An 11,022-nucleotide genomic window follows, 5' to 3' on the forward strand; every position below is an offset into this window, starting at 1 on the left:
TATGCTGAGACTACAAATGTTGTGAAAAACTGCAGTATGGGGACTGATGAGTCGGGTTTATGATGTCCTTTCCCGTAGGTCGCCGAAGCCCCGAAATCGCCAAACCCCGACCACTGCGGCGATCACTGTTCCGCTTTATTCCAGCGTCGGCGACCTTGCGTCTTTGAGGCCGGATCTACAATACGTATGGTAGTGGTCGCACGGGCAATCACATGCGCCGCATCACGGCGATACATTGTCAAGAGAATACACAGGTATGCCTACTTATAGAAGTCTTGTCCACCAAGTTTCCCCTGTATGTAACCTCATAACCCTTGTCTCCATATCAAGGCACCTCCTCATCAACTTCCCTGCCATGGCACCTAATGCGGAATTCATGCCCTTGCACAACATTTGCGAGTGGTTGAATGCGCTGCACGTGTATACCGACGAAGCTCGCAACGGGAAGACAAGAGCGCTAGAGGCGCATCACTATTGCTCTCACGTTCGCAAGAGTACGCGCTTTTTGTCGTTGCTCGGCCTGGAGAACCTCCATTGATGTCCATAGATCTCCGGCAATGTCTCATCTATGACTCCGGACGCCAAGATGCTCGTCTGATCGGTGTAGAGTACATGGTTCCAAAGCAAGTCTACGAGAAGCTGGACGCGGAGGAACAGAAGCTCTGGCATTCCCACGAGTTCGAAGTTGTTTCGGGAATGCTTGCGGTCCAAAAACTGGGAGACCAGCTGCACGATAAGTGGGAGGAGCTCGAGACGTAGGCGATACATGAGGTTGTCGGCTTATGTGGCAAGACTTGGCACTTTTGGCAGGTCGATAAAGAAGACGAGCTGCACCCCACGCTCATGGGCTCCTTGACATCGCATAGCCAGATTCCAAATCTCAAGGAAGCCATTGCACCACGTGATCGCGAGTACGACGTTGACCACCAACGAAAGGCGGAGCTTAGAAAAGTTGCTGGCGTGACAGGGCCTGGTGTCCACCCCAATGCTGACTCGTGGTGGAAAGAAGCAGGGATGGAAAGATAGTGACACCCTCGATCCTTTGGCAGATGCCGCTCGGATATAGATATATAGATGTACCCTTAGAAATATACCTAGGAATGTAGTCCTACACCAAGCTCTCTCAACGTCGACGCCTTTGCAACCTCCTCTTGCAACACACGGATTTCTCTTCTACGAGAAGTCAGCAGGGATTTTGCGTGACTGCTGTGTTACATCATGTCGACTTGATGCACATTGGATAGAGTCTTGTGCATGGACGCTTCTATGGCAACACAAGAATGCTCGACAACTCTTCCTCTTCCCCTTCGTAAGTATTAAGCTAGCACTAAGGTGGAAAGGGAAAAATTACGATTGCTTCGAAAATGGCCTAACCTCAGCAAAGCGATGTGATTGTGACCTGGAAAGTCGTCGTGTTCCGCTTGAAAGCCCAAGCTTTTGCCGCCATGACCCCTGCTCCATCTTTGTGCATGACGGTTGTGAACGGGACTACGCTTAGCAACTCGCCCTCGCACGACTGCCTGTCTTTGGGCGGGTGATCATGTCCGGTGTACAGCCTGTAGTTGCCTGGAAACGCCACCGGCTTCTGCGTCGAGTGGAATAGTCCCACTGCTGCGCCACATGAGAAGTCGCACCGAGCGGAGCCCAAGTCGGGGTTGAACATCCAGTCTCCGATAGAGATATTGGACCCAATAACGTAGCCAACATGATGGGGAGGTGAGATACTTTTGCGTCGATATTGCCAATGTGGGATTGCCTGGCGTCTGGAAGGTCTGATCGAACGCATTTTCCATCTTAGCCTTTAGATGTCGTAGGTCTGGATCATGGTCTTCTGCACCTGCGTAATGTGCTGATCGATGCCTACCAATGGCTGGCCACAGCTCTGCTGCTTTGCGAGATACTCACAATTCTCACGCGAGCGATGAACAGGAGCTTTGCGGATGTACTCGTGCGACGGATGTGTAAGACAGGGCTCCCTTCGTCTGGGGAAGCTCAATCGGCCGACACCGAGCTACCACATTGTCATACGTCGTATCGGGCTTGTGGATGCACAGGTTGCAAAGAATTCGCTTGATTCCAGCCTCCAATCGAAGACGAGGCAGCTCTTTTACCACCGTCTGGTACTCGCTTTGCGACAGGAGCCCGCCCGGAAAATTGGCGCCCACAATGTCGGCCAATACTCCCATGTTGCAAACCATGACTTCCGCTTCCTTATATTGAGCGATACCGGGGGTGGTGTGTAGGGCGATGCTATCCCATACCAGTTGAGTCTTGCGGGATTCCCACTCCGGAGCGTTGTCGGCAAGGAATTGTCGAGCGGCCTCGGCACTGTCCACTTCGAATCGTTTGTCTGGAGAGGCAAATTGGCTAGTATATTCCCAAGCTAGATCGTGCAGCATCGCCGCTACTGCATGGACCTCGGGATCAAATTTGATACCCATCCTCGTAGCCAAAAGCACTCCAAAGATCCAGGAGCGATAGGTGTGATTGAAGGTTATCTCGTCTGAATGTCTTCTGGAATAGTCTAGAGCGTTCCGTACAATCGCGGAATCGACCAGCTTGACGCCTGCAATGGTACGGGTGGGAGTGGGAGAGGACATTCTACTTGATGGATCGCATGCAAGGAGAAAGTTGCATGGGTGCGGTGGTTACCCATACATGCACATATACGTATATCTAATGTGCAACTAGACTCGATTGAACAAATGAGCCCGCCAGTAGAGCACGTGGTTTGCGGCCACTTGAATCCCAGAGACCATCCGATTCTCCCGCATGCATACATTCGCCACTAGCACTAATATGGCCATTCGGATCGCAGCTCGTGCATTGGAGTGCACAATTGTCATCGGAGACCAGGCCTCCGCTGAATCAAGTCCAGGTCTAGTTTGATATAGGGGGGTTTAAGTTTCAGGCTGGGGTCGGTTAGGGTTAGGGTTTGCTGTGTCAACTCCCTCTATGGACACTCCACAGAAGATTCCCAGGTGACTCTGGAATTATGCCCCAACTCGTTACCTTCGGTCCGCTCATGGACCCACTGCAAAGCTACCTCGTACGGCGGCCTACTCCCCTGGCAGGATGCCACCTTTGTGACCGCAATCTTCGCTTTCCTACGCCATCAGCAACGAATGGCACCTCCATTCAAAGAAGTGATCCTTCCAAGTCCCAGACCACAACACACTAGCGTCGAATGCCTTGAACTCCCATCCACCAAAGTCTTGTCGTCCGTCACCTTTCAGATCCTGCCTGCAGCACATCAGCGTGGAACGCTTCAAACTTTCCAGCACCCCGATCTCCCCCAGGCAGCCCACTCCAAATTTAGATCCGAATCTTGCTGCAGCACTTAGAGCGCCGTCATTATTAGCGTCATGTCCTCACTTGTGAGATTCAGACAGGGTTGTCTTCAATGGCCACCCGAGGAAGTCCTAACCCGATGAAACTGGTTAAGCTTACCCAATGACATAGTGTTCAAAGTCCACCATCACAGTTTTCATACGCGCGCTGTCATAATAAGGGCCTAGCAGTGGAGGACAAGCATCGACTCGGATGTACGATAGTCAAAGGCAGCTCACTCTCATCGTGCTTTCTCTCCCTAGCGGACAGAAAGGTCCACATACTTTGCAGCATCTGATCGCCTGGATAAGGTTTAAAGTCAGGTCTGATTTATTCGTGGTATGCCAGTCTGACCATCTCCTTGGCCTTTCCGCAGGGTTCTTACACAAAGAGGGGCTGACCTTGCAAAGTGCGGGGTTTCTAACTGGCGTTGGTGGATATCTTCAAACGTGGTCGACGCCGGCTTGCCACGTAGGATCGTATAGCCTGCTGACGTTCCTTTCGCGGCACGTTCGCACGCTGGAAAATTTTCTACGGTACTACTGAAGGCGTGGTCATGAAGCACTCAATCAAACCCTGCCAAAGTTGACCCCGTGATGCAAGGGCTCTTTTTTAGCTGTCGAACAGAAACGTAGGAAAGATTGCCGTACAGGACTGCGAGTTTGTGCGGAAGCATGCAGGCTTGTTAAAGCATGACAAATCACAAATATTGCTGGACACATCGAAGGCCAGCAGCGCATTAGAGCGAAGCTGTGCGCCTATGATTGGCCCCACGACGAAGATGCTACCTTTCACCTTTTCCAATCCCTGAAGGATGACAGTGGGCTATGTAGTTACCGAGCAATCGCAACTTGGCCTTCTCCACGACAGTTCCCAACCTCAAAAATGTTCGGCATGAACCCCACTGAAGCTATACCCGATAGTCCCATTGTCGGAGTTGGAATAGTAGGGTAAGCCAGCACTATCAATTCTTTAAAAGTTAACTCGTGCTGATTTTTTATAGATGTGGCTTGGTAACCCAAGTCGTTCATGTGCCAACGTTGAACCTCTTGTCTCATCTTTTCCATATCACATATCTTTGCGACGTCTCTGAAAACGCTGTGAAACACAGCCAGTCCAGGGTTGCATCTGCCTCTAGACCCAAGACTACGCAAAGCGTCGAAGAACTGTGCAACGCCCCGGAAGTACACCTGGTGTTGATAGCGACCAATCACGCTTTCCACGCGACCGACGCACTCCTTGCGTTGCAGGCCAAGAAGCTCGTCTTCATCGAGAAGCCAATTGCGTTGACGTTACAAGATACGGATCGCATTATTGCCGCCGACAAGGCTGCTGGGGGTTCGAAAGTCTTCATCGGTTACATGAGAAGATACGCAGCGGCTTTCGTCGACGCTGTGAAAGAGGTTAGAAGTATCGGACAGATCCGTTATGCTCGCGTACGAGACATCATTGGACCAAACTCGATCTTCGTGGGACAGTCAGGCACATATCCAAGAACGTTTAACGATTATCGCGAGGTGGATTCTGAAGCGCTACAGATGAAGACACGAGAGGACGTTGCGCAAGCTCTTCAAGTCGAGCTTGGTGTGTCGGTCACGAAAGGGACGGACTTGATGTGGCATACGCTTTCCATGCTTGGTTCGCATGATCTGAGCGCCATGCGGGAGATCATTGGCATGCCGAAAAGTGTCGTAGGATTTTCACCTTGTGCTACGACCGGCTCACCGTTCTGGAGGTACCGTTATCATTGAGAGGGAAAATTCGTAAGGAAGCTTACAATTACAGTGCAATCTTCCAATACCCCGATTTCGTGGTTGCCTACGAGTCAGGCGTCGATCAGGTGGCAAGATTCGACGCTTCGATCGAAATATTTGGTGACACTAAGACGGTCAAGGTGTGCATCGATACTCCGTTCGTCAAGGGTTTGCCAACAACCATGATTATCAAGGAGACTTTGCCGGACGGATCGTACAGGGAATCCACTATTCGGCGAACGTACGAAGATCCTTTTGCGCTCGAGCTGAAGGCGGTGCATGAATGGGTCGTTAGTGGGAAGACTCCCAAGACCACTCCAAGCGATGCAAGACAAGACCTTGAGATCCTAGGGATGCTCATGAAGGCTGTTGCGACGTAGAACCTAGCATATGCCAAATATAGGTCGATGAGGTCGAGGGTTAGGATTAGTGTTATGTTATGCGTAAGCAGATCGTCCGGCTCGAGACAGAGATTTGCCGTGTAATAAATTGTATCCAGTAAAGCAAACTAAGAAAGGTGTTCGACAGCTAATGCGCTGTGTTGACAATCCCGGACATAGAAGATGACTAGTCCTGCGCATGACCGAACAACATCGATCTAATCATCGAATGCCTGAAGGTATTTCGTGCAAGGGTCTCGAAGTACTCAAGACGTTGATCGGCAGTCCAATGCGTTTCAGAAAGTCCAATCACCATGAGACTGACTAATCGCCATCGTCAGCAGAGGTTAAAGCTACAATCGCCGCGAAGCATACCGGCGCAATGCAAACGAAATTGAAGAGATGCCGTACCGAGCATACACAGATCGGCCAGCGCCTCTTCAAGTTCCCGAAGGGAAACCATCTAGATGATCCCCTTGATCCCTTCACCATCCAAGCTGGGTAGTCTGACACCTGTTGTCGGCGGCATCAAGTCTAATTGACCTGGTTTGAGCTTTCTACCGCACAAAGGGAATTCCAGAGGGTTGAAGATGTACTTTTCGTTGGTTGGTCTCGTCCCGAAGGTGCCAATGGAAAAAATCATACAGAGCGTGGCCGCAAGCCAAGGACTACCTCGGTGCGAGCGTGCATCTTCTTCTCGGGCGCACGGAAGATGTAACACAGACACGTTTGTGGCTGTGAAGGTCGCATAGATACCGGTGTAGCTCAACATTTCCACTCCCGCCAGTAAGGGCCCGCCTTTCATTATATCTTCAGAAGTTGAGGCTCCGCTTCGTGCGAAAGCTCAGAGGCACCCGATGCCGATATTACAAATTAATCAAAGTCGTCGCTTGAGGTCTATGAACTCTGTCAAGACAACGCACGAGTTCGTAGAGCTGCTAGAGATCTGCTATGAGACGCAGGACTGAGCTCGTGGAGTCACGCGGGGCGAGACGAAAGAAACAGAGCAGGCGGGCGTCGATGCTCAACGGGTACGAGTGGGAACTTGGATCAACAACGATACGACCTTCGTTTTGCCATCGAAGCCAAGTCCAGATAAAGTACGATTCACTGCGTGGCGTTCGCGGCGCACAGCATGCATGCAAATCTCCTCAATCACGAGATCGAAGGTAGAATTCCGGCGTTGAAGGATGTCCACGGCAGTCGATTTACTCTACAAGAGCGACACTTTTAATTCGCTCGTGGAGGAAGCATCAAAGCCTGATTGCAGGGTGAGAAGACACATAAGCATCACGAACTGGACTAGAGGGCGAGGACAAGATACCTTCGAAGCCGAGCAGAGGTCACAATGGACTCATCATAAGTCACATCAGCAACTGCAGCAGGAGTTGTAAATGAGTCTTACCCAAGAACCGCGGCAAAAATGGCAAATGACTCTGCATCATTCGCTGCAACAAGCTGGACTCGTACTGATCGCGCGGTTCAAAAGATTCTGTGGATGGCGCACCTGATCCTGCCTATACCCTGAGTCTCTGAGGGGACTGGCATCGGTAATTCAGGTTCCATGCTTTTTTGTGCGTTCGAAAAGAAGCGTGGACTGAGGTATGGGCGATCGGGGAGTCGAGAATGCAGAGGTGGTACATTGTGGGACTTGCGTTCGCAGCTGTACACTGAACATTCCTCTTTTCTCGACATCTTAGGATGGTGTCTTCCAATACGAAGTGGACAATGGAGATTGCCGGACTTTTGTGATACAGAACAACCCATAATAGCTTCTACGAGCGACTGATACACTGTAGCGTCGAAAGCAGGTTGTGATCGCACTGATGCACATCCAACTTACCTGAATCGGAATCGCAGGCCAATGACCACGCCTCGGGACAGTTGACAGAAGTTCAAGTAATCTAATGCCATGATCACGGTTTCGTATTGAGCTAGCGCTGGATGCAGTCTACGTGTGGAACAGCGTTAGTGCCAAAAGAAAAGCCTCTCAACAAGGCCGTCAAGACAAGGCGAAGGCTCGTCGCCAAGAGCATCCAGACGCGTCAATCAACGCGTCCGCCGCCGCCACTCCGTTGCTAGAGCAGCTCAAAGACTCGGAGATGGAGGTGCAGGAGGTGGTAGAGCTGCTGGAGCTGCCGCAGGAGGTGAAGCTGGCGAAGGAGCGTTCATTGTTCACGTATGAGGCTCGCTGGCGCCCTGTTGTCGGCCAAGCCGAACGCGAGAAAGGCTATAAACCGGCCACGCTCAGCGGTGACGATCCATGGCCGTTAGGCAAGGCTCGCGAATGGGCTATAAAGCTGGTCCGCACTCTTGCTACTGCCGTCTTCGAAGATCAACACCGTGAGCAGAAGCTTGGACGCGTAAGGACGGATATTGAGGACGATTTCGCGTATGACGATCTGGTAGACGGGCTGATTAAAAGTCAGCAGACGCACACCATCCTTGCAAGCAGTACACCGATCATCCATCTACAGCTGTTCTTTGAGAAGGATCAAGCTGCGCTCGCTGCTGCAGCTGCAGCTACTACTGCAGCCGCTACTGCCTCTCAACCGACCGCTGGCGGTTCGCCTGTCGTCCCAACTGGTAGCACGCAGCGGCAGAGTGCTACCACACGCCAGGACCGAATAACGCCTGCAGCAATTTTGGGCACTCTTGCCTCAGTCCCTCTAATGCCTCTACTGTCTGTTTATCGTTCTTCTTCCTGACGACACCTGCGATCTGTCCATTGCCATCTTGTAATCTGTATTTGTTAAGCGGCCCACTCAATTGTTGTGATGCGTTTTCCTCGCACTACTACGCATTTGATAGGCTTCTATCGAGACCTCGATAATTTTCCAAATCCCTCCCCTCCCGGCATGCTACATTCTGAAGCAACCCAGAAAACAGGCTTGGACACGACTGTGCAATCGGCGATCTAGAACAGTGGAAAACCGTTGACCACATTTGCTCTGTCGTATAGCAAAAATTGGGGTTAAGCTGCCGGTTGTTTGCAATCGGCAGTCTATAACGGGACTAACCTTTCCACGTAGATTCCATTATGGGATGCTCTGATTGCTTCCATCAATGATTTGGATGACGCTGTTCATGTAGCGACGAGTCCATTTCATGCCTGGCGATTCACACCTCTTGCGGACAAGCGACATCGTTTGAGACAGCTCGTGGATGCCATTAAGCAACGAAAAGAGGACTCTGCCGAATTCGTTTCGAAAGAAACTGGCCAGACTATCTTTTGTCCTGGTGCTGACCCGAGGTTAGCTCAAGATGGCTTCTACCGATGCTGATCCGGCATCGGAATATCTAACTACGATCCGTCAGTGACACCGCGAAATCGTTGACCAAGTACTGACCGTGTTGCAGCTAACATCGACCTACCGGACTTGCAGAGATTTCGTTCACAGAATTCTCACCTACTGGATGGAACGTTCTTGCGGCGACGGCAAAGACGTTGAAACGCGTCACGCTCGAACTTGGAGGTAACGATCACTGCATTGTTGTGTCCCGACAACGACCTCGAAACTCTCATTCCCAAATCGTTGAAGACGGTGAGTACATCCCCATATATTGGCGTCCTTGATCTAGTGTTGTTCAGCTTTCGTTCACTTGGGGTAAAGCTGCATTGCTACCAAACGAGTGTACGTTCACGACCAGATCTAGGGAACACGCCAAAAGCGACAAGGCAAAGCCGAAGAAAAGCGACGCCATCCCTCGTTTGCGGATGACATTTCCGGTGACGGTCAAGGCAGCTTCGCTCGCATCAATCCAGCGAGGATTCGCTTTCGAAGATGGCACTATATGGCCTTTTTCATTCGACTCGATCCTGTTGGCTGCAACGTGAAAGTAGGCTTTGATACGACGTGCGGACTTCGCTTGCCCTGGCGACCAGAGAGGGAAAGACGTCTTCAAACTTGTCCATGGGATTGCCGCGGGCTTTCTTGATCTGGAACAGTTCATAGACCTTGCGAGACTGTACCCCTTTCCTCACTTAACGAGCCCGCAGTGAAACGAGAAGCAACATCTTCTCAAATGTGCACCAATCGAAACGGAAGGTCAAAAGCATCACGCCGCCAAGATAATGAGGGGAACCGGCGAGAGACATCGTTCAATTGAGTACAGAAGAAGTCTTGTGGTCCAGCCTTTTTATAGTACCACAAACCAAACCGACCTGTGTTGATCGACGTTGAGAGCTAGCCTGAATGCGACATTCAGACAGGCGTAAGATCTACTAAAGGGAGATCTAGTTACAAAAAGCGACCGCGATGAGGTGTGTACACGATCTTCATTCCAAACGGCTGTCTCCTCAGTCACAAGCAATTGTCAACGGGGAACTTCCCTACTGAAGTGGGAGTCGACCTTGGATGATTCCTCGATAAAAGAAGATCTGGAGTCCATGCAAGCAAATAACGGCGACAAAGTTGAAGTGGGCCATAGTGTATTGGTTGAGATGCGGCCAGGGTTCCGCGAGAACCTGGCAGCGTCTCGCGAACCTAACGCCTAGGCAACAAGATTTCTGCAATTCCTTCTCCGAGTTCAAAGCCCGAAGCGACTCGGATGAAACCATCTTCAGGGCTTGCCAAACAGGCCCGGGACGTTTGCGATGTTCATCATGCCAGAAAGCGGCAACCCGAACAATTCTCCTTTGCCTTCGCTTCTTTGAGCGGACAGGCCTGAATATGGCCACGATTGACCACTGAAACTTGATCTTCTTTGCGTCCCTGATGCATTAGTCGGCGAAGTATTCGAGACAGGCCACGGCCTACTCGTAAGAGCGCAATTGAGCATCGTTCGCCATTCCTGGATTCACCACGAAGCTCAAGAAGTAAGCCGAGCACTGTCTGGCGTGCCAGCCAGGTCAAAATACTCGTCACCCTTAGTCTGGTGAGCTCGAGCCAATCGATGTAAGGAAGTTGTGTATCATATCGTCAAGTTTGAATTGGCTGGTGAGGTGCCAAAAAAGTCGAGATGCGAGGATATACTGATGACGACACAGGAACCAAGCGAGTCGCCCGTCTGGAAGGAAGACATGGTTGTGACGGCAAGCAGCGGGTCGTAAAATCGACGCCAAAATCCTCTGAATTGGATTGGATGACCGTCTAAAGCATTCAGGCGTCTAGCTACTAGAACAAGTCAAAGCGCATGAAACGTGCCACTCGCATGTGTAAGGCAAATTATGACCTTGGGTCACTTCTGCTGGGGCTCTTGATGGGAATGAGAAGCGTTCCTATTGATCACCAATTTCATGTCCTCTGTGCTACTCTCTCCGTAGCGGGGATGCATTGGAGCTTGCGTTTCATGATCTCTAGCAGACTTCGAAGCTACTACGGTCGCAAGATGAACCATCATTCCGTCAAAATTCACGCAGCAGCAAATTAGTGGTCACTCACGTGGGTAGGTTTCGCATAAATCATCCAAAAGGAGGTCTGAGTTGAAGCCGTCGTCATTATGAAGCCCTTCGCCGCAAAAGACATCACCTCTCTCGTTGCCTAGCATACAAACGCCTTAGGGTTAGGGTTAGGGTTAGGGTTTCCGACAGGTTTTGGTGAACAGATGGGAGAAGA

The 11,022-nt window shown here is 51.0% G+C and overlaps 4 protein-coding genes across 4 annotated transcripts; 3 read left to right on the forward strand and 1 right to left on the reverse strand.

Moving 5' to 3' along the window:
- The first annotated feature begins 14 nt into the window (after positions 1–14).
- On the forward strand, positions 15–1,144 carry BDY17DRAFT_306166 (uncharacterized protein). Its single transcript, XM_033735000.1, has 2 exons — positions 15–494; positions 548–1,144. Exons 1-2 carry the CDS (start codon positions 257–259, stop codon positions 757–759), a joined length of 450 nt encoding a protein of 149 aa, XP_033585078.1. The 5' UTR covers positions 15–256; the 3' UTR covers positions 760–1,144.
- Positions 1,145–1,910: 766 nt separating this feature from the next.
- BDY17DRAFT_314187 (uncharacterized protein) lies at positions 1,911–2,600 on the reverse strand (the record flags this gene model as incomplete). Its single annotated transcript, XM_033735790.1, has 1 exon — positions 1,911–2,600. One exon carries the CDS (start codon positions 2,598–2,600, stop codon positions 1,911–1,913), a length of 690 nt encoding a protein of 229 aa, XP_033585079.1.
- A 1,615-nt stretch (positions 2,601–4,215) lies between these two features.
- Positions 4,216–5,464, forward strand: BDY17DRAFT_328478 (uncharacterized protein; the record flags this gene model as incomplete). The annotated part of the gene is made up of 3 exons (XM_033737846.1): positions 4,216–4,280; positions 4,334–5,065; positions 5,116–5,464. The coding sequence occupies 3 exons, from the start codon at positions 4,216–4,218 to the stop codon at positions 5,462–5,464; spliced, it is 1,146 nt and encodes a 381-aa protein (XP_033585080.1).
- Positions 5,465–7,566: 2,102 nt separating this feature from the next.
- Positions 7,567–8,172, forward strand: BDY17DRAFT_314189 (uncharacterized protein; the record flags this gene model as incomplete). The annotated part of the gene is made up of 1 exon (XM_033735791.1): positions 7,567–8,172. The coding sequence occupies one exon, from the start codon at positions 7,567–7,569 to the stop codon at positions 8,170–8,172; it is 606 nt and encodes a 201-aa protein (XP_033585081.1).
- Between the last annotated feature and the right edge of the window lie 2,850 nt (positions 8,173–11,022).

Source organism: Neohortaea acidophila (assembly GCF_010093505.1).
Source record: "Neohortaea acidophila strain CBS 113389 unplaced genomic scaffold BDY17scaffold_15, whole genome shotgun sequence".
NCBI classification, from domain to species: Eukaryota; Fungi; Ascomycota; class Dothideomycetes; order Mycosphaerellales; family Teratosphaeriaceae; genus Neohortaea; species Neohortaea acidophila.